Raw genomic sequence first — 23,285 nt, 5'->3', positions numbered from 1 at the left:
ATGGGGGATGGGGGGAGGAGGTGATGAAAAGACTTTCATTCTACACTGCGAGGTCTCATCCTTTTGTTCTACCGATTTTCTACTCTCAGTTTAAAGCCTTAAAGTTAAAGCGTTTTCAAAGCCAATACTGTAAAATCCTTACATAGAACTGATGAAAATAATTATTCTCACATTCAAGAATGTCTCACATGCATCACTGAGCAGTGCCCACGGTGAAGAGAGCCCTGATCTTCTCGCCTTTACCCAGGGGTGGCTATAACCAGCAGTCGTGAAGGGCACGGCAAAGTCTGTAAAAAACAACAGCAACCACCACCTGATTCCTTTTACCACACTCATGCTGTATGCATGGTACTTATTCTACAAAAACAATAACACCCTCGAATAGCGAACACCTCTATTTAGCCACAGTGAGAAAAACAGGTAATATCTATCACGTTATGCCATACATGGTTCTCAGCACTTGATTTGCATTAATTCATTCACTCCTTATGCTAACCCTATGAGGTAGCTATTATTCTTAACCCCAGCTAAAGGATGATGAAAACTAAGACACAGAAAGGATACGTAACTTACCCAGGGTCATAGAGCTAGAATTGTTGACAGGGAGCTATCATTCCTAAGATGCTTAACAAAAAATTAATACCAACTTGTGGCATTGAAGTACATGTGAAATATGCACAGCAATACTAATCTGCCAAAACAGTGTTTCCCAAGTGGAATTGTACACAAATCATTTTTTGTACTAAATTTCATATATCTTAGCACATATAGACTAACCAAGCCCTCCAGTTGCCCATCCCTAATTTTTAAAGTATTTGGCCTTACCTGAAATGGTGCTGCACCCCAAAGCAACGGAAAGCCTTAGGGCTTTGCCTGTGATTCAACACTTTCCAAAGGAAGAGGGAAGTATCCTTGCATCCTGAGGATAAAGACTTTACCAGAATAAAAGTCATGGAAAGGACTTTATCTCAGAGGGCATATTCTGGTTTTTAATGACAGATATCTTCAAACGGAAGAGACCATTTGTAACCTGAGTCTTACTGTCAAAGGAATGATAAGAGCAGGAGAGCAGTTTCTCCATAAAATAGCACATTATGACTCTGTGATGCTAGGAAAGTTTAGTGACATGGTGGGCTCATTGTGGCAGCCATACCCCAAATGGACCACACTTCGAGTCTTCCTTTTCTTGCCATGTTGTCCCAATTCTTTTTTTTTTTTTTAATTTTATCATTACTTTTATTTTTGAGAGAGACAGAGTGAGAGCAGAGAGGGTCAGAGAGAGGGAGACACAGAATCTGAAGCAGGCTCCAGGCTCCGAGCTGTCAGCACAGAGCCCGACGCGGGCCTTGAACTCACAAACTGTGAGATCATGACCTGAGCCGAAGTCGGACGCTTAACCGACTGAGCCACCCAGGTGCCCCCCAATTCTTTATTACAGTTCTTCTCTTCCCCATTTAGGAATAATAAAGCAAAGAACATTCTCCAATGCTCCACTCATTTTCTTCTTCTTCTTAGAAATAATAAGGCTAAAAACATTCTAGAATATGTTAAAAAATGGCATTACTGAGTTGAAGGGTGTGCACATGTTCAATTTAATTTAGGAATGTCCAACTGCATTTCAAAGTAGTTGTACCAATATATGATGCCTAGTGTGTGGCAGTTCCTGTGCTTCATACCTACCTCTGCCCATACCTGGAATTGATTTTTTAAATTTAATTTTTACCATTCATAGGAAGTAATTGTCTCCAGGTGGTTTTTTTCATTTCCCCCACTTAATGATGAACTTGGGCATCTTTTCATATTTTTTTAAAGTTTATTTACTTTTGAGAGAGAGAGAGAGAGAGAGAGAGAGAGACAGAGACAGAGACAGAGACAGAACAGGGGAGGGACAGAGAGGGAGAGAGAGGGAATCCCAAGCAGGCTTCCCACTGTCAGCACAGAGCCTGACACTGGGCTGGGTCCCACAAACCATGGGATCATGACCTGAGCAGAGACCGAGAGTCATGCATGTAACCCACTGAGCCACCCAGGTGTCCCATCTTTTCATATTTTTAATGCTCACTTGTGCTTCATCTTCTAAAAAATTTGGGTGCTTTTCTTTTGCCCATTTTCCTATATGCAAATATGTATGTTTAAGTCTTTCAGAAAACTGAACTGTAGGCATTCTTTATATATTCTGGATACTAATCCTTTGTCAGTTATAGATGTCAATTATCTTCAATTAGTTGGTAGTTTGCTTTTTCATCTTCTTCATGATGTCTTTTTATGGATGTTGTCTTTTTTTGTTTTTTAATTTGATGTTTATTTTTGAGAGAGCGTGCAAGCGCATGAGTGGGGGGGGAGGGGCAGAGAGAGAGGGAGTCACAGAATCCAAAGCAGGCTCCAGGCTCCGAGCTGTCAGCACAGAGCCTGATGTGGGGCTTGAACTCACAGACCATGAGATCATGACCTGAGCCAAAGTCAGATGCTTAGCCAACTGAGCCACCCAGGTGCCCGGGATATTAAGTCTTAATATAGCCAAAGTTATCAATCTTTTATGATTTTTTTGTATTGAAATAAATCCTCCACTCCTCCTCCCCCCATAAAATCTCCTATAATGCCTGAGTTTTATAGTTTTGTCTTTTGTTTTTAGATCCTTAACCCATTTAGAATTCATTTTTGTGTATGATGTGTGAGTTGAGTCCATTTTTCCCCCCCCCACGAAGATAATCTGCTGGCCTAGCCCCATTTACATATAATTAAATCAGTTCCTTCTGCCATTAGAACAACAATGTTACCACAGTCATGAACCAACCATCTCATGAATGTGTGGGTCTGTTTCTGGGCTATTTAATAACCCCTGTACCAATACCATACTGAAATAACCTTTTTATGTTTAAAAACTGCAAATATCTAGCACTTTATGAAGTATGAAGAAACACACATTCTCATACTACAGTGGTAGAACTATAAATTGGAGCAAACTTTTGGGGGAAAATTTAGCGGTATCAACCAATTACAAATATACATATACATCCTCTGTCCAGCAGTTCTGCTAAAAATACACCGTGTCTATGCTCATTAAGATTTGTACACAAAATGGGGCACCTATGGGCTTAGTCAGTAGAGTATGCAACTCTTGATCTCAGGGTCATGAGTTCAAGCCCCACATTGGGTGTGGAGCCTACTTAAAAAAAAACTGTGCACAAAAACACTGCAGGGTTGTTTGTAACAGAAAAAGAAAATTAAATGACCATCAACAGGGAAGTAGTCATCTAAATTATGAAAATACCCATGCAATGGAATGCCATGTGGACTTTGAAAAAATCGGAGCTGCAAGTGTTGATGTCTAACAGAATGATGTATAACAAGGGCAACATAGTATATATACATGATTTGTATAGATTTTAAATCAGCATAAGACTTCGTGTCAAATTCTGGTAGGCTTCTGTGGCCTACTTCCCCAGGAAGCACTCCAATCAGAATGACCTCCAAGTGTTAATTCTTTGAAGAGAGCAGGACACTCGAATGCCCAAGAAGGGTATGGAAGTTGCAGACGGTAGAGGAAAATTGTGAGTCCATTCGTTGAAAATCTGGATGGGATATTGAGAAGTATTTTTTTTAATATTTATTTTGGGAGAGCGCAGGCGGGGGAGGGGACAGAGGATCTGAAGCAGGCTCTGCGACAATAGGCTGACAACAGAGATCCCCCAAGGCGTGAGATCATGACCTGAGCTGAAGTCAGACGCTCGACTGAGCCACCCAGATGCCCCGAGAAGTTATTTTGAACAACGAAATGAAGTTGATGGCTCCAGTGTTTTGCGTCCTTCGTATTTTGGATTCACGGAACAGGTTAGAAATCTGCTGTCCTAGGGGCGCCTGGGTGGCACAGTCGGTTAAGCGTCCGACTTCAGCCAGGTCACGATCTCGCGCTTCGTGAGTTCGAGCCCCGCGTCGGGCTCTGGGCTGATGGCTCAGAGCCTGTTTCCGATTCTGTGTCTCCCTCTCTCTCTGCCCCTCCCCCGTTCATGCTCTGTCTCTCTCTGTCCCAAAAATAAATAAACGTTGAGAAATCTGCTGTCCTAAGAGGCAACTCCTGTATAAAAGTCACCCTGGCCTGTAAGATTTGGCCTTTCTGTCTGCCTGGATGAGATAGGCTTTTCTCCTCGGTGGATGGTGACTCAGAGACCAGGGCACTCTGAACGCTGACAGTCTCATCCAGACTCCTACAACTCCCTCCTTCCCTGCAATACATACTCAAAATATGGCAACTGGAAGCAACACACAGGGAAGACAGAGACATGCAGGACGGTGGTGCCCACATACACAGGCTGTGGGGACATGGCATTTGCTACACAACCATAGTGAATGGAAAGAATGTGGACTCAAACTAAACCTTCACACCATCCATTCAATCCATCACACCGCAGCCAGCCACACAGGCCACAGCAGAGGACGCACATCTCCTGTAGGACCCATGACGTCCGGAGAGACCTCCTGGCCCAGCACAAACCCTGCCTTCTCTGGGGTTTCTAGCACCAAGTAATTAATTCCACAGTTTCTCTCTCCCCGGAATGCTCTTTTTGCACCCACAGCTGCCATTTCGCTTCAAACTTACCATGTTTTACGTAGCATTAGCTCTGGGTTTGATCTTCCCAACTGTTAATAGATTATAAGCCTCCAGGCTTGTATTTCACTATTTCCCTCAGACCTTCTTACGCTGTTAACATTTGATTCTACATTGTATCTGACAGATGGGTTTCCACAGGATGGTCACACACACAATGTGATAAATATGTGGGATGTGGTATTTATTCCCTTCAAAAATCCAAAGTTAAAAAAAAAGGGGGGGGGGAGGAAATGGAGAAGTATTAAGTAGGAAAGTAGATCCAGAGAGGGCAGTACTTGTATAGCTAAATGGCACACAAACGTAGAAGGACGCAGGAAAAAAAATGTCATTTCAATCATTTAAATTTTTATTTTGAATAGCTTTCAATCCAAAAAAGATTTCATAAGGTTATTTACAGTGCTGAATGTACAATTATGAATGTATGCCTTTTTGACATCAGGGTACCATTCTTGAGCAGCAATACAATTTAAAAAATATAAAGATGCAGTATCATTTCTGATATAAAGTTACTTAAAAAAATCCAAAGTCTTAGGGAATTCACAAATCATAACAGGAAGTAACTATCTTATTAATTTAATGTGCACATAATTACCAAATTTTATTACATTAAAAATATGTGTAAATGCCCACAGACTGTACAAAAATTAACACCCCACATTTTGTCAAAAGTTCCCAACCACCTCCCACCATAAATATACAAAAACCTATTTTCAGATATGTCGAAATTGCATGCGTGAGATCTTATAGAATGTTTTCTAAAGCTTGAATTTTGCTCTTCTCTGGATAGTGGATCTATAGCCAGCTGGGGAACAGAATACATAGACAATGATGTGTTATTTGCCATGCCTCTGAAACTGTGCAGTATCTTCACAAACACGGGAGACAAAATAAATAAGAGTCAAGACTGCAACAGTTCTGTTTAAATCCAAGTGCAATTTGGAAAGCTCTCAAATGTAAGAATTATAAAACTAATATAAAAAGTATTTCTTTTGTTGTTGGCTTAGCCACTTTTCTTCAAGCATTATTTGCAGCATTGCTTTACAGCAGTTGGTGCTAGAAGATACAAAACATATAGTTACCACTATTTATATTTGAGGGAGGAAAAAAAAAAAAACAAAAAACTTTAAACAACCCTGAGGGAGACACACATTAAAAATCTTGTTATTTATTTAAAAAGTTAAAAAGTTACATATCATTATTTAACAATTACTTTCCTGGACATTTCTGTCCTTTAAGTATGTGCATAAATAAAATTTAAATCGGCAATATTTATTAATCTTTAATACATCAAAATAATATATGTACAGATTTTTAAATTTAGGTCTGTATACACTCAAATAATTTAATGTGAAATTCAGAATCAAAATTACTATGTCATGGTGATCTACAGAGAGAGAACTCAGTCTATCGATGGCACTGAGTAGGACCCACACCTGGATTCACAGACATTCTTCAAATAACATTCTGGAAACCATCAATTACAACTTGAGCAACCCACCTTGTCTATGTTGAAATGTAACTTCCTACAAATGCTTTTCCACCTACCTAAAAACCTCATTCCTTTGAAAACAATATGGACAAATGAGATATAAAACCCTTATAAAATCTAAATGTTAAAAAAAAAGGGTGTAAAAAATATAGCTTTTTATGATCATGCTCTTAAAGATGTTAAATACAATCCGATAACTGGATTTTTAAGCTGCTACTTAGCAATTACTTTAATTATATGCTTCAGTATTTAAATCAAATAATAAAATTTACAATTCTGGGAAATCACTTAAGAATAACACTTTTACATATCAGAAATGAATGTGGAAATTAAAAAATGATCGAGATAAGTAACTATAGAAAACAGTGCTAAATCACAGCTCAAGAGGTCTAAGATGCATAGCTTCATAGAATCATTCATGGAACAACTGTTCTTACCTAAGGTGTATTAATATCATATCATACTTTTTGATGGAAAACTTCGATTGTATTTTTATAAGAATCATTCATCAGTGGCAATAAGCAATAACAGTGATCCTGAGTGTAACTTACATTTTCCTATAGTTACCAAACATCATTCAGGTCTCTGCAGCATAAGAAATGAGAACCGTGTGGTTCTATAGTTCCAGCTAACATCTGATAAATTGGGACGTATCTATCAGGAAAATAATGATTAGCTAGAAGTGGAAAGCACAAGCATGCTACCAGTTAAGGAAGAACATAGGATAATGTCCCACAGTTTTAGCAGTTTAGTGTCCATTTTATAGCAATATCAGTTTCCTTGTTTATCGTAACTGTGGGCTTTTGCCAAGCTGCTGGATCTTACCTAGAAAGGCATTTTTAAAGTTACTTTAATTTTGTTTAAAATTTAAACACTAACCAGATAAAACAGGCGAAAAATCTTTTTCACATTTCTTTTGGCTCAATTAATGTCTAGTCTTAACTTTATTTCAATTTCCCCCCCCAGAAATTTTTACAACCAAAAAATGCTCCTTTGTAAACATCCAATCCAAAATAAGCTCTGACCTCTGGCGCCATCTAATGGCATAAAACAAATTCACCAAGTTCATCCTGCTTTGAAAAAGTAGCAGTCATTCAAAACCACTCATTTTTAAGCCTCATTATTGATAGGAGACTTATATCAACCCTTAAAATTTTTAGGAGGTAAAAGTCTAACTCAAAAAACTCAAAAAAAAAAAAAAAACCAACTCACTATTATCTTGTCTTTAAGTAATTAAAAACCTAGAAGAAAAGAAAAATCTTTAAAATGATAAAACCTGAGAGAAAAAATAGCTATGAAGAGATATTAGAAAGACAGATCTATCTCTATTGCCAAAGGAAATAATCTTTTTTTCCTAGTGAAAATGGTTCTATGGTTCTACAACATTTAACTGAAGTAAATCGTACTATTGACAGCAGACAGATCACAAGATCCATTCAATAGCTTTGAGGGACAGCTGAAGAAGGCAGTGAAGCACCTTGCTGATTAGAAAAATAAAACTCAGGCAGTTTGTACAGAAATTATAAAACCATAAATGGAAATTACCTGAGTTGTTCTATAAGCAACATCATAAAACTCACCCCTAGGCTATCAAAGGGAACTGGTCTGTGTATATATGGAATTCTTTGGAAGAAATATTGGAATCAAATGAAAACAGGCTTTCTCCTATTTTCACTAGAGGCTAATTAACACCCATTTTATTTATCAATCACAAATTTAGGGGTGGTAAATTAATGAGGGCTTTTTCTGGTAAGGGTTTGTGAAAATATATTTAAACGCATTAACCAAGTCTCAGAAGCTGATGTCTAAAAACCTATCAAATATCAACTTTCTTCTGTACCCTATTTAAAGAGCATCACTGAGGGTAACAAGAAAATTCTGGAAATAGATGTAATATATGTAATATGTAGTTCCTGAATACAGACATAAGACTTTACAGACTGATTATGAATTTAACTGGCAGGCCAACTGTCTTATTTAAAAACAAAACAAAACAAACAAAAAAAAAAAAACAAAAAAAAAACCTCTCAAATCAGCTATACTAGAAGAGACATAAATGACATAAATTGAAATGGTGCCATTCTGACGCACAGGATCGGAAAGTCCGGAAATTACATTCTCCTGCTACCAGCATACCACTGGGAGTGACGCAGTGCTACGTTATGGTGATGATTTGACATGATCCATTCTCCTTAACTAAAGCTTTAGCCTCTGTTGTTGTTTGAGGTTTGGGTGGCCATTCTGGATCAACCAAAAGCTCCTGAGCCAGATACATGTACTTTGCCTTTGGTATCTTCTTTCTACAGCCCAGGGCCCAGGACAAGCAGCATTTTCCCCACCGATCCACGGACGCCTAAGAAAATAAGGGGGGGGAAAAACACACTAGTAGATTAAGGGCTGCTTGTTTTTAACACGTTTTTTAAAGCACAGTACATCAACACAGAAAAGTAAGAGGAAATGACTTCTGCATATGACAAATGAAAAAAACTCAAGTAAAAAAGGTCAGCTTTCAATTATTTAGGAACATATTTTTTAAGATTTTTTAAAATTATCAATGCAATTTCATTTTATTTAGTTTTATGTACCTATCCTCTTGTGTGCAGATACATTTTTTTAAAAAATTTGCAGATCTGGGTTTTATAATTCTATAACACATAAAACATCAAGTGTACGAAGAATAACTTTAGACTATTCAGAAAGAAAACATTTTTCATATTTAATATAGAGACCCTCATATTCTATCTCAAATTATCTCTTAATACCATTCCTCCTGGCAACTTAGCCGCTGATCATTTTTTGGAAGAAAGCATTTTTAAATATTATTGTTACTGTTAGTGAATGTCACCTTTCAAAAAATGAAGCACGATGAAAATATTGTTAGGTCAAAATTAGAATTTATATCATGTTTATTGTCAATCACTTCTTTTAACACACTTTCATTAACATAAAAAAATTTTCATTTTATAATTATAGTGTCCCCTGGTGTTCCACTATGGGAAAGAAGTACACAGAAAATTACTTCTGAAAAGGTAAATTGAGTACTATTTCTTAGAATTATTTCGTAATAAAAAGCTCTGCTGGCACTGAAATCCTTCTGGATCAATCCTGATGTTTTTAATGAATGTGATCTTAGATAAACAGTCTCTGAAGAACAAGAAAGCAGTCCCTAGTAATTGTACAAAAATGTAAATTCAATATAGGCCCTCAGAACTGGTCTTAATTGAAATTTGAGATAAATAACTAAACCTGAAATCAGGTAACTAAAATGACTATTCAGAGACCTGTGGTCATATTCACCTCTGAAGATCAACAGTCAATTTCTAATTATTTTGGCTGTTGCTTCTCCAGAGCAAAATCTAAATCCCAGGTTGTTTTGTTTTGCCATCAAACTACGAGTAGGTTTAATCTCAACGGAGGCAATCTCACAAAATGCAAGTGTAACATAACCGAGGTAGACAACATTCTAATTTTAACACCCAAATGGCTTCATCATTGAGAGAGGCAAATTTGCTATAACACAGGTTTTGAAACATATGTTTCTAAATTGGCCAGTGGAGAGCAGCAAAAAGACTTTAAAATAAAAACTTTAATGGGGCGCCTGGGTGGCTCAGTCAGTTAAGCGTCAGACTTCGGCTCAGGTCATGATCTCACAGTTCGTGGGTTCGAGCCCCACGTCGGGCTCTGTTCTGACAGCTCAGAGCCTGGAGCCCGTTTCAGATTCTGCGTCTCCTCTCTCTCTCTGCCCCTCCCCTGTTCATGCTCTGTCTCTGTCTCAAAAATAAAAAATAAACAGTAAAAAATTTTTTTTTAAAAACTTAAAAAAAATTTTAAAGGTCTTCTAGTTTATTTTGTCAACAAACATGGTAAGCTGCACTGGTACCAGGAATTCACAGGCACAAACTGTGGTCACAAGTAAGGTGCAGGGGGTTGGGGGGCAGGTAGATGCTGGAGATCATTTATCTAGTAGCGTCTTTACTGTCATAGCTAAAAAGAGTTTATCATCATCATCTTAAAACAAGTCTACAAGAAAATATTTGGCATTAGGATACAGAAGAGACTAGATATAGGATTCTCAAGGTGATCCAAATAACAAATACAGATGACCCTTGAACGACATGGGTTTGAACTGTGTAGGTCCGATTATGCACATTTTGATAAATACAGTACTTCCTTATGATTTCTGTAGTCACAAGTTTTATCTAACTTACTTTATTGTAAAAATACAGTATATGATACATACAACACACAAAATATGTGTTAACTTTATTTTATCAGTAAGGCCAACAGTAGGCTATCTATCAGTAGTTAAGTTTTTGAGAAGTCAAAAGTTATACACAGATTCTGGACCGCGCAGTGAGGGGGGTGGTTAGCACCTCTCACACGTGTGTTGTTAAAGGGTCAACTGTAATTCCTTTCCACATACACATGTCATGCAAGCACATATACAATAACCCTTGACATTTAACCTGAGGTGAGGCTCACTACTTGGATCTATCTTTTCCCAAAGGTGTTTAATTCTTCAATGTAATTGTAGGAAAGATCATTGTTCCTAAATCAATCCAAAAGCTGTCACTTTTTATTTTACAGCCTACAGCACTGTTAAAGGACCACAAGAAAAGACAAAAAAAAAAAAAAAAAAGGCAAGAAAAGATAGGCCTTGTCTGTCCAGATGAGCCATCCAGGTTAAAGGGCAATGTGGCAAGCATAGCACGCTGAGTTAAGGAAAATCATAGCCCAGGGTCTCCAAATTTAAGAGACACACACATACACTACACACAAATAGACACATATATACCTATATCCACTGTTTCCTACCTGTAGAAAGTGTGGCAAGTAATAAAATTAAAACAAATTTCATTGCAAACAGAATCACAATTAAATAGAACTCCTTCCACATTAAGGTGAATATTTTTTTTTTAAATCCTATTTCCTTATTAAAAACAAGTACACTTGTTATAATTTAGAAAAAATAAATTAAGTCACAAGAAACACTAGGGGATCCCCCTTCTGCTTAAATTGGAAACATTTTGTTCCTGTACCCTCCCCTCCCCCAAATATCATACACATGAAGTACACGATAGGCAAGCACAGGTTTGTTAGTTGAAACAAACATACCACATGCATCCTCAAATACAACAGAATTCACTGGTAGAGAAAATAACAGGTGCTACAGGCATGCTAGAATGAGAAATGAACCAAGGGAGAGATGATGGTAGCAAGAAGAGAAAGAAGCTCTGTGCACCAAGAAGGCAGATGTGGAGCAGCACAGGGCTCAGAATGAGCACTCGGGTCTCCCCAAACACCTAGGCATAAGTCCCTGAAGCAGGAGAACACAGTAGCCGTAGCAACTGGAAGGAGTGGTTAAACAACCAAGTGTATCCCTCAAAGATGGGAAAGAAGCTGCCACAGTCCAACAGAGAAACCACAAGGAACTTGCAAAAAGATCTACAGCTAAAATTCTCCTGCTTCTTAGACCATTCCAAGCTGCTGGTTCTAGAACCCCAATGCCAGTTTACTTTCAGCAGTGTCTTTTACAAAATGTTTTCATGAGTAGCATGTAAAGGAATAAAGCCATGCTTGTGGGAAAAATGCTGTAATGATACTGTGGTTTTCATAATAGTCTCCTTCCATACCAATCCCGAATATAAAAATAAAGACAACCAGAATTAGCATTCTATCTAAGTAAGCTCAAACAATCTTTCAGTGGCATAAGGACTACAACTAATACTTGCTTTCCCCCGCAAAAGGAAAACAATCAGGCACAAATCCTCAGGCGGGATCAAACTACATGATGATGTAATCCTAGTTCCACATCTACCACTAAGTGGCCTCAGTTTACCAGACATGGGATATGCACCAATGCTTCTTAGCAAGAGAATGTGCTGCACAGATCTTCCCAAACAGGGTAAAGCTCTATAGAAAACTCTTCTTAAAATCAGAAACCCTGGTTTCAACGCCCAACTCTGTCACTCAGTAGATGGCATAACCATGGCAAGTTGACTGAATGTTGCTTCTTTACGTATAGAGTGAAGTGAGAAATACCTTAAGATTTTGGGAGGATCCTGGAGGTGTTGCACAGTACCTTACAGATTATCAGGTATTTTAGAAAAGGTTATCAGAGACTTCCAGATGAGGCTCTTGACTTCCCAATCCAACTGTCTAAGACCCGGAGCCTAGTCCAGGGCCTCTTGTTTTGAAACTTTCAACCTATATGGGTCTATATGGTTAGGAAGACAAAAAAGAAATAGGGCTTTTCATCCCCCAGAAATAATATAGACAGTTGGGACTTGCAGTCTGAGAAGATCTCCTGTGATTCTTGGTAGAAAAGAGCACAGAGCAGGCAGACACGAACAACAGTTTGTGGCACAGGAGAATTACGGCAGCCACAGAAGTCCCTGATGCAGCAGGCCACTCTCACCTCTAGTCTCTTTTCACCTTCAACCTTGACACCAGTGACATCTTGGACTAAAAATTCTCTGTTGGGAGGGGTTTGTCCTGCGTACTACCATAGGATGTTCATTTAGCAGCATCCTTGACCTCTACCCACTACATGCCAGTAGCAACCCCTCTTCCCCTCCAATTGTGATAACCAAAAATGTCTCCAGACACCATCAAATGTCTGGGGACGGGGGGTGGCGAGCAACAGAGTGGTCTCTGATGGAGACCTTATGGTAATATAACTAGCTGACTGGTTCTTGAAGGGTCACAAATATGAACAGTGAAGCCACATTACACATTCTGAAAGTGTCAGAAGATGAAAGTGTATCACTCTGTGCTAACACATTATAAGAACTCTTTTCTAAAGCCAGTAATTTTAAAAATGCTTTCTTAATCACAATCACAGAAACTGAAGACTAAAATCGTTGTCTGCTCAGTGATTCTCAGAACAAGGTGGCAAACACACAGGGGATGCTGGATTTGTCTATTCTAGACCACTTTCTGCCTTCACTCTCTCCTCTGAACACTTCAGAGACAGGAAGCCACATGAGAGACACAGACTTTTAAAATAAGGAGGAGGGGCCCCTGGGTGGCTCAGTCAGTTAAGTATCCGACTTCGGCTCAGGTCATGATCTCACGGTTTGTGAGTTCAAGCCCCACATCGGGCTCTGTGCTGACAGCTCAGAGCCTGGAGCCTGCTTCGGATTCTGTGTCTCCCTCTCTCTCTCTCTCTGCCCCTCTCCTGCTCACACTCTGTCTCTCTCAAAATAAATAAACATTTTAAAAATTCATTAAAAAAATAAATAAAATAAGGAGGACAGATACTAACAAATTTCTAGGAAACAGAGACTTAGCAAATAATAGAATTGTCTCTCATTTAATTTTGTTTGAAAAGTGAGGAGAAATGTCCAATTCAAATATTTTAAAGGAGGCTTATGACCCCCCACTTTTGACTAAATAGGGATATATAATGCCTCCTCAGAATCTGCATTTCTTATTTAAAAATTTTATTTATTTTTTTAAAGTAATCTCTACACCCAATGTGGGGCTTGAACTCATGACCCTGAGATCAAGAGTCGCACGCTCCACCAACTGAGCCAGCCAGGCACCCCTGCATTTTCTGGATCAACAGTAAGAGCTGAAAACTCAATGTAAATGTTTTCCTTGGCCTGGGCCTTGCCAATGCAAACATGTCATATGAGGACTGATGATAGGAGCCGAAATCCACCCCTTGAAGTAATGTAGTGAGGTAACCCAAAGGAAAAAAAACTCAGACACAGAGGAGATTTCACTAATGGACATGAGCCCTGATACAGTTCTAGCTGTATCACTATACTGTTTTGAGAAAAAGGAACTAAAGGTGAAGCCAGACACATGCCATTAGTACCAAACTTTCACTCTTCGTCATAAAGCATTAAAAAAGGAAATGGCACTCCACAGGACCTCTTAAAAAGAAAGCAATCTGTGATATTACTCTGGGCATCGAGCCTACTAAACTACCAAAATAAAGTTCAGGAAGTTGCTACTTAGGTAAAAGAAGGCTAAAAATAAGTGAGTGACCCAACTCAGAAATGCCAGGGAATCCTCTTGAACTCTGACAGCTTTCCTCTTGGCTGAGGATGAGCAGAAGATTTAGGACTTGGCATATGTAAAAAGCCCATCACGCACCTACAAACAGCAATGGGTCAGATCATGAGGCAAGGAGACACTGTATTGTCAAGTTCTCTACAGCTAAACAAGTGGATCAGAGCTGATTCGATGGGTATCAGTTTAAAAAAAAACTAAGACGGACCTTATATGTTTCCTTATGTGTTGTAGAAGTACATACATGTGTATTAGTCATATACTACATGACTAGAGGTTACAGTATATGACTACAGCATCCAAACACTAGGAAATGGGTTTTATTCATCTCTTTCTCTTCTCTTTTTACCATGGAGCTTGTGTATCTTTCAAATAGTAAGCTGCTTAATGGATCTAAAAACTCAAAAGTCCCAAGCGATGGTTTATATAAAGATCTGCACAGTCTCTCTGAGATTTTTTCTGAATGAAGAGAGACATACGTCTGGAAAAGCCAAAGAGCTGCCCAAAATTAAGGCACAGTAACTGCTGACAAGCAATAGAAATAATTCCTCAAAATTTTGTTCTCTGGACTCTGATTCATGAACAATTCCCATTTCATAACTTTGTTTACATGAATCTCATTTAGCTTCTAATGGGACTCATGAAAACTGTAAACATGTAAGCCAGAGAGAAGTGGAAAAATGAACTCTCACTACTGAGAAAAAGATCTTCAGACACAGAGAAGATAAGGATTGGAATGGAAAAGAGACTTATGAAATTCCTGAAGTCCTGAAAAGCCTGTAACAAACGTTTGCCAAGAATTTTCTAGGACTCCTTACAGGAAATGGAATGCCAGGCGTGGGGGAAAGGTGGAGGTGACACACAACAGAATACCACCCTACAGAAGGCAGAGCACACAACTAAAGGAGCCTAGATACACGTGAAGAATGGAGAGCAAGTGCTGATTTCCAACCTGTGGCGGCTGTGTGGTGGTGAAGCGGTATTCTCCTTGTTTGTCTCGATTGAACACAACTTTCCAAAGGACCATGTCAAGGAAGAAGTTCTGAGAGATATTCCAGTGAGTTAAGAATTAAAAATGACTAAGTCATTCTTTATTAATGCGCACATTTTTAAAAGGCTCACACAATGCTGCATCATTAGTGAAAAACATGACTTGGTTTTCATACAATTTCAGTTAATATTGAAAAAGGATAAAGTATAATAGAACTTTTTTTGTTTTACACAACAGAACTTTTGTAACAAATATAAATCATCATAAAATTCTTGATAAAATGGGACCTCTAAACTTTCCACAAAATATGGCTTTTATTTGAATCCTCAGGCCTTTCCCATATTAAAATAATGGTTATAATCTGAGTTAACAATGAATTATTTTCACTGAGTTAAACATAATATGTATAAATGTGTATGACTTCATCAGAGTCCAACATAAATAATTCTTGACGGTGAGCAAGAATAATAAATTAAGAGAAATTATGAGAGGATTCCCTTAAAAATTTTTTAAAAATTTTATTTGAAATAACATTTATATGAACAGATGAACTTCTATAGAAAAAGGAAAGCTTTTAAAATATAGTATCTTGGATGTACTTTCTGGTGTCCATAAAACAGAGAAAATCATTTTCACTGGGCAATTTAAAAAAGATCAGTACCATAATATCCATGCTGCCCACTATGGCCCAAATTTAAATACCAAGTCATCTTTTAGATAACAAATTAAACATAATTTCCAAGTTGAGAACAATTATCACCAAGGCACACACAGTTCCCCACAAATTACCTAATTTTAGTTCAAAAGCCTGCCTCATAAACAAACCCTTAACTTAAAAATCACAACTGCATCTCCTTCTTCCATTTCACCTATTGCTACTAGAGGAGTGAATTAGAATAGTAGTTCTGAGAACAGACACAATCTTATTAAAAAGAGCAAACGAGAACTTACTCGCTCCCTTTATAGAAGCCAAATTAAAGGCAATCCTACTAGGAGAGTAACTATAAAATACACAATGGATCAAAGAGGACTTAAGACCTCTAGAGGAAACTTAGAAGTAACTACCAAGAACGAAGTTCCAGCAATCAGTGCTGGTAAGTTCACAGTGGTCGTTATTTTATACTTTCGATAAACTGTTATTAAAATTCACTACAATTCATGGAGAAAGCCCCTCCCTCCTTTCTTTCCTTCAATGGGAGATTTTACTGTATATCACAGGTCACTGGTGGTACATGCCCTCTGTGATTTCATGATCACTGGTTTACTATGAGCACCAATCTTCTCTCCCTTCTAAAGATCACTGCTTTTTGCTATCTCACTGGTTACTTTCTCCTATCTGTATGAGTGCAGCTAAGTTATATCCCTTAACAGGACTACATTCAGTTCATGGAAAAGGTCAAGAAGAAAAAGCTAAATGATTTTAACTAAAATGAAACTGAGATTCTTGGTAGATTTCCATGCTGCCACCTGTCCTCTTCCTCCAGGAGTATTAAATCACCAAGACTCCCAAAACAGCAACATAGTCATTTGATCATCTGAAGTGCTTACCTCCACCATGATAGATACAAGGGCATTGACAAGAACAATCATAAGCATAGTTATACGCCACTGATATGGTACACACACTATCTGTAAGACAAAAATTTTTAAGTTAAAAATTGTAGTACGCAATTAACATTACTGCATTATATAATAATTTCTACATTTACCGAATTCTTATTATATACCAAGTACCTTCACATACATTATCTACTCTATCCTTAACAATGCCACAAGGTATATCCACTTTTCCGATGACAAAAGTGTAACTCAAGGTTAAAAGAATACAGTAAAGCGGCTGAGCTTAGAGTCAAATCCTAATCACTAAGACTCAAAAGCCCATACTTTCTACTGGTTCATGAACTTCTAACAAGTCCCTATTTTTAAAGTAAAGTCTTGTCTTTAAACAATGAGGCAGATACCAATCTAATAATGAAGTATCACTCAAACCTCTACATATTGATATAAAGACAAATTCATAAAAGGACTATCCAAATCAATTTAACAAACAGTCTACGTTTTCACTTTAAAATCTATGTTTAATTTCTAAGGTCTAAAAAAGAAAAAGAAAAAAAATTCCATTCATGCATTCACCTTTTAGTCGACTAACAAATATTTACTGAGCACCTAAGATACTATGCTAGGTGCTGTGGAGTTGATACGATCTAAGAGGTTTTAGAAAAACCCCTATGACTCCAGCAAGAAAGATTTCAGGGGTGGAGACTGCTATAGTGATCAAGGCAAGAGATGATGGAAGCTGAAACTAGTGATAGGGCCACAAAATAAGAAATATATATGTGGTTTCTGTGTAACACAGAGCTTTTAAAACTCTTTTAATTTCCCAAGTGATGTTGGCAATAGAAGCATCTTACCCAGAGCTTCTAAATCTCCTGGAATATCCTGGGTATCATGTTTTTTATTCTAATGAGGCTACTCTTGGTGGGCTCTGGTTAGCTTCAGGGTGGGGGTTGGTCATCAGAAAGACTAAGCCATGATTAGAAGCTCAGAACTTTCAGCCCCGCTCTCCCATCCTCCACAGAAGGGAGAGAGACTAGAGATTGAGTTAATAATGGGCCATGACTACATAATGAAGCCTCCATTTTAAAAAAATGTCCTTCAACTTCAGGGTTTGGAGAGCTTCTGGTTCGGTCAACACATGCATGTGCTGGGAGGGTGGTGCAGCCCCAACTCCACAGGAACAGAAGCTCTTATGCTCAAGACCTTTCTAGACCTCGGCCTATCTGCCTTTTCACCAGGTTGTACATTTGTACCTTTATTATAATCTTTATTATAAACCAATAAACATAAGTGTTTCCCTGAGTTTTACAGCAAATTCTCAAACCTGAGAAGTGGGTTCTGGGAACTCTGGTTCATAGCTAATTAGTCAGAAGTACAGGTGATGACTTGGGACTTGCAATTCGTTGGGGAGCACTCTTGTGGGACACAGCCCTTAACCTGTAGGGTCTGGCTAATTCCAGGTAGTGCCAGAACTGAACTGTAAGATACTGAGTTGGAGTCCAGAGTTGGAGACGAGTGTGGGAACAACCCCCACACAACTGGTGTCAGAAGTTTTGTGAATAGAGGAAACAACGGTTTCTTTTTAGGTGGCAAATGGGATGGATTAAAGCTAAAAGATTCAGAGTAAGAAAATGGAGAGAATCTAGGAAAAGACTGGCTTTGAAAAGAAAAGGAGAAGACAAGGACACATATACACACTTCTGACTTGGATAAATGGTGGTACTAAAAAAACCAAGACAAAGCAGGGTTGAGGAAGAATATGATGATAAGCTTAGTTATAAAAATGCTGAATCAGAGAACTGATGGGCGAACCACGCATATAATATTCAGTATGTCAGTGCATATTCAATCCTAAGGCTCAGTTGTGAGAGCTAGACCAACACAGATGGCACCATGGGTGAAGCTGGCACTATAGAGCAGCTCACCCAAATGTACAGAGTAACACGAGCGAGAAGAACAAGAATGTGTGGAACACTAACATTTAAGGAACAGGAAGAGTCTGAATCCATCACAGAGAATGAGAACTAGTCATAAGGGTAGGAAAAAATCAGAAGGGAGCACAGCATCACAAAATTGTAGAGGGAGTCTCAAGAATAATCACATGGCTAACTTTTCAAATACTGCTGAAGAGTCAAGTATGGCTGGGAAAAAAATAATTAAAAGGACAAGTCCACTGAACTTAAGAAGACAGATGTGAAGCAGCAGAAAGACACATGTGGTGGGAGAAACATAAGTGGTTTTTGTTTTCTTCTTTTGCTTAAAGTGCTTATCTAAATCCCTCCATGAAGCATGTGGGGAAACAGACACTCATACACTGCTGGTAAGGACTATAAATCGTCAATCTCTTCCAAGTTGAATAACACAGCTGCTTGTACCTGGGATAAACCACTCCATTCCCACTCTGTGGTATGTCAACACTCACTCCCATACACTACGGGATCTGTACTGCACGTTCATACCGGCACTGTTAACACAGGAAAAGACTACAAACAACCTAATTATTTACCAATGGAGAATGGAGAAATGCATGAAAATATATTCCTACAATGGAATTCTATATAGTAGTGAAAATGAAATGCATGTATCAACATGGATGCCTCTTAAAAATAATGCTAATGGGAAAAAGCAAGTCACAGAAAAATACAAATAGTAAGATAACATTGTCATATAGGTCAAAAGCAAGCAAAACTTCTATGGCTTCATACAGTATGGTAATTGTATAATGAAAAGCAAGCCAATGAGATAAAAAATTAGAATAGTGGTTCCCTCAGAATGTTTGGAAAAAGGTACATGATAGTGCCTTACTGATGCTGGTAGTGTTATCTTTTTAGGTTGGATGATGAACTCATGGGTGTTCTTTTATTACTATTATGCTTAACAACTTAAATAGGTGTGCATTTTCTTCTATATAAAACAGGTATTTCAGCATTCATAAAGTTTTTAATGAAAAAAAGAACTCAGTGGACAGTGAAGAAGAGGCAGTAGGTATAGACTACTCAAGAAGTGGATCGATAAGGGACAGATCAAATAACAGGGTCAAAGTTTTTTTATTTTTAAAGACCAAGCAACATTTGTTTGTAGACAGGGAAATGGAACCAGAAGCAAAGACTGAAGGAACAGGAAAGAAACATAAAATAACAGGTAGAGCAATAAAAGCTGATGTTCCAATTATGTTCTTTATTCTTTCTAGGGTATTTGTGGGTCACTTTAACTGCATTTTAGAAAATTCAGAAAGAAGAGGTCCTGGGGGGGAAAGACCTTCAGAGTTGAGTCTCTGTCCCCAGTAACCCGAGAACAAAGGAGGGGGTAGATCATAAGCCCTAGCAAACATCCAGAAGTCCTATTTGGCTGTGTAACTTTCATGAACTATTAGTGTGTCATCTTCTATCACTGTCTTACTAGATATTATCACCCTCAGACAACCAGTAGTAATTGATGTGCTGAACCCTTACCTGAAGAACCTGGTCAATAGAGGCAACTGGATGCAACATGATGAGTAATATGAAAACATACAAAATAATCACAGACACAACAAAAAAATCTGAAAAAGAAAGTAAAACAATTAAATTAGAAGTTCCTTTAAATAAAAAATGCATATAATAACAACTGGTATACTGGCAATCCTAAATTTGGTTTTCGATACATCTATTTAGGTTGATGAAGTACATAAAATGTGTGTTTTATGTTATTTCCTAGAGTACGGCACATCATCCAGGCCCAAAGGATTCATTATGTGACATAGAAATAATCAGCATTTATAAAAATAGGAGACATTTTGTAGTTCTCCTAGATAGATAGCTAATTTATAAGATAATCAAGTCAATATATAATTCACAGATAGGAGACTAGATTATGTAGAGCAAAATGAAATTATCATTTAAAACATATATGTAATAATTATTGTTGAATATAAAAATACTGAATAACATTTATTCCCAGTATTAAGTATGTTATAATCCTAAATGGAGACATTCTAATTTGACTGTAAGTATATTTCTGTTAAATGTATCCCACTTTCTTAATGACTTCCTCCATGAAATATTTCTACAGAAAATGTACGCTAAAACCCAGAAACTGAGTATCTACTATTTTAAATGTGGGTTAATCCACTTGCTGCAGTAGCTAGGAGCAGTAAATTCAGTCTCAGAGTACTTTGCATTACTTTCCTAACTCCAAAATAAAACTCCCTGCTTGTGGTCATTTTGTTAACCGTGTACATACATGCATACACCTGCAAATATACAAACATACTCTCATATAATGAGCCTTAAGGCTCAGAACTTTCCCCATTATTTTGCTACCCCCCCCCCCCCAACTTTTTCCCCTTGTTTCTTTGGTTTGGATATTTACTTACAAGTTCTTATTTGAGGTCATCTTGAAACTCAAATTTTACTAACACCATGTAAAACCAAAATTTTATCACGAAGCCTTCAGATTGGGTAAAGAAGTTAATATCCAATTTTTGGATTTAAATGAGGAATCTCATACTATTTTTAAATGTGGGAGCCATTTACAAACACTGTTAATATGTCAGTTCAAAACTATAAGCCAATATTTATTGTTTTGTAGAAATAACATTATGTTCTATATATATGTATTTATTGTTTACATGTATTAATATCTAGATTTACTGTTCTAACAACTTGGGCTGGAAGTTTTATTAACATTCATGTCAAAGTGGGGACACTTTTTTTATTATAAGTCACTGACCAACAGGCTGAAAAATTTGGGTCCATGCTAGATTAAAAAAAAAAATTTTTTTCTAGATCTTTATTTTTAAAACATACTACTAAGCTATAAACAGGAACTATAACATTCTATTCAATAAACGTAGCAACTAAAGTAATATATAAGTTACACAGTCACTCATATTGTGGTCAGTTAAAGTGTTTGGACAGTGCTAATTTCAAGTACAGAAGCACACAAAAGACAAATTCAGAAAAAGGACAAGAAATGGTCAGAATACAAATGCCAGAGAGATATGGAGACAGAAAAGAAAGCTGGTTCAAAATAGTAATAGGCCATATTGAATGTTTTCCAACTTCGAATGCATTTTTACAGCCATAAGCAAAACAGATTTGCAATCTACTTCCTGACATGTTGCCAGAAAAAAACATTTTTTTTTTTGTTTTCCTTTACTCAGGCTCACAAATGTCTTACATCTACCTCAACAGTGTTTCTCAAACGTTCCTGTCTTTCTCCTAGAAAGACACACCTTTGATCACACCTCTAAAAAATCTGCCAAGATTTTCCATGTGAAGCAGAAAATAACCAGTTGAACCTCTCCTCTGTTTAGCCAGGGGAGAAAAAGAGGCACTATTCAAAGAATCTGATGGGGAGGTGCATGGTTGGCAGATGTATATAACCACTGCAGTGAAAAGATCAATAGGGAAACCAAGAACGAGAAAATCAGGTACTCGTTTTTGAGAGGTACAGAGTTTCTAGTAAACTGTGCTCTCTGCTCCTGGACTCTGCTGGCATTGCTATGGAAGTACAAGTAATGCTCTTCACCAGAAGACAGCAATCAAAACAAATTCTGTGTTGGTGGTAACTGGAGATCAGGGAACAATGTTCCGTAAGTTAAAGATTTAGATTCTACCACAAAGCTGTGTGAACAGGGAACAAGTCCTTTGGAGTCAAGGTATTTTAACTAACATGATGAGGATACCACAGGGAAGAGCAGACTTAGTCCTTAAAAGGCAAAGCAATAAGTAAATTAAAGTTATTAAATATGTCCCAGCTTAGGGCATCACAGATTTGTTGTTGATGATACCAGACCATTTTGATGGAATGTGGCAACAAAATCAAGCACCAGAAGGATTTCTTTTATATTCCCCTTGGTATGTGACTCAAAAATAAACCCTTACATAGGATAAATAAGCCTACAAACTTGTTTACGACTCTGATATATACTTCTCTAGCTGTTCCTTCCTCAAAAAATATGAACTGGGATCTTCTGAGCCATAACCACAAATTTCATGTCTTTTTATTCCTAATTCTCCCTCCTCTCCCCCCACCCCCTCGCCCTTCCTTACTCAGTTTCTTATCTTTGAAAGGCCAGCTTATCCTGCAGGGCCTCTAGGTATCTGCTCCAACCAATTCAAGCCTGGCAGATGACCAGGAAAAAATGCATATACCCTGAGGAAGAGAGATCCTGGCAGTTCAGTAGTGATGTCTTCACAGACTGAGAAAGGACTAGGATGTCACAAGCAGGAGTTATAGGGGTCAAGTCAAGAAACTGGAGCAAAAACTGAAGCCAAATCCCAAGAAATCACATCTAGTTAAATGAGAATGTAAGAATTAAGTCTGTATCATCATGGCCCTCGAAATGATAGCATGGTCAAAGGAGAAAATATAAGTGGGCTAAGCTAAAGTTGAAAATGGGTCACCACAGACTGAAATTTGGTTTTATTTAGAATCCAACCAGTAGAAGAGAAAAAAAAAAAAAACCAACTCTGAAGAGACTGCCTTAAATGCCTAAGACAGATATTAATTTTTAAAAACAGTAATCTCAAGATAGGTTTCATACGTTTTACTATTTAGATACAGAGAACAGCAACTAGCAAGTCCTGGCAAAGAACTGTTAACTGTCTATTCTACAGTAAAAAATGAAAAGC

General features: G+C 37.7%; 2 protein-coding genes across 7 annotated transcripts in view; both read right to left on the bottom strand.

Moving 5' to 3' along the window:
• Nucleotides 1-293, bottom strand: part of GP5 (glycoprotein V platelet) — a 4,504-nt gene extending 4,211 nt beyond the window's left edge. The window contains exon 1 of one of the 2 annotated variants that reach the window (XM_040484948.1): nt 189-293. The gene's annotated coding sequence lies outside the window, so the exon portion shown is untranslated. Of the gene's footprint in view, nt 1-171 lie in introns of both variants that reach the window. The other variant, XM_040484946.1, reaches the window with a different exon arrangement.
• Nucleotides 294-4,932: 4,639 nt separating this feature from the next.
• The window catches only part of ATP13A3 (ATPase 13A3), an 89,160-nt gene continuing 70,807 nt past the window's right edge, over nt 4,933-23,285 (bottom strand). For 3 of the 5 annotated variants that reach the window (XM_040484942.1, XM_040484941.1, XM_040484943.1), the window contains 4 exons: nt 20,121-20,209; nt 16,660-16,740; nt 15,073-15,162; nt 4,933-8,451 (listed from right to left, as the gene is read on the bottom strand). In XM_040484942.1, coding sequence (XP_040340876.1) covers nt 8,254-8,451; nt 15,073-15,162; nt 16,660-16,740; nt 20,121-20,209 — 458 coding nt within the window. In that variant the 3' untranslated portion in view covers nt 4,933-8,253. Of the gene's footprint in view, nt 8,452-10,274; nt 10,914-15,072; nt 15,163-16,659; nt 16,741-20,120; nt 20,210-23,285 lie in introns of those variants that run through there. The other 2 variants (XM_040484945.1, XM_040484944.1) reach the window with 2 other exon arrangements.

The sequence above is a fragment of the Herpailurus yagouaroundi genome, unplaced genomic scaffold (assembly GCF_014898765.1).
Source record: "Herpailurus yagouaroundi ecotype Mexico unplaced genomic scaffold, PumYag 162, whole genome shotgun sequence".
Taxonomy (NCBI): domain Eukaryota; kingdom Metazoa; phylum Chordata; class Mammalia; order Carnivora; family Felidae; genus Herpailurus; species Herpailurus yagouaroundi.
Note: the sequence above shows the minus strand (reverse complement) of the source record. Positions and strands in the feature narration are given on the sequence as shown.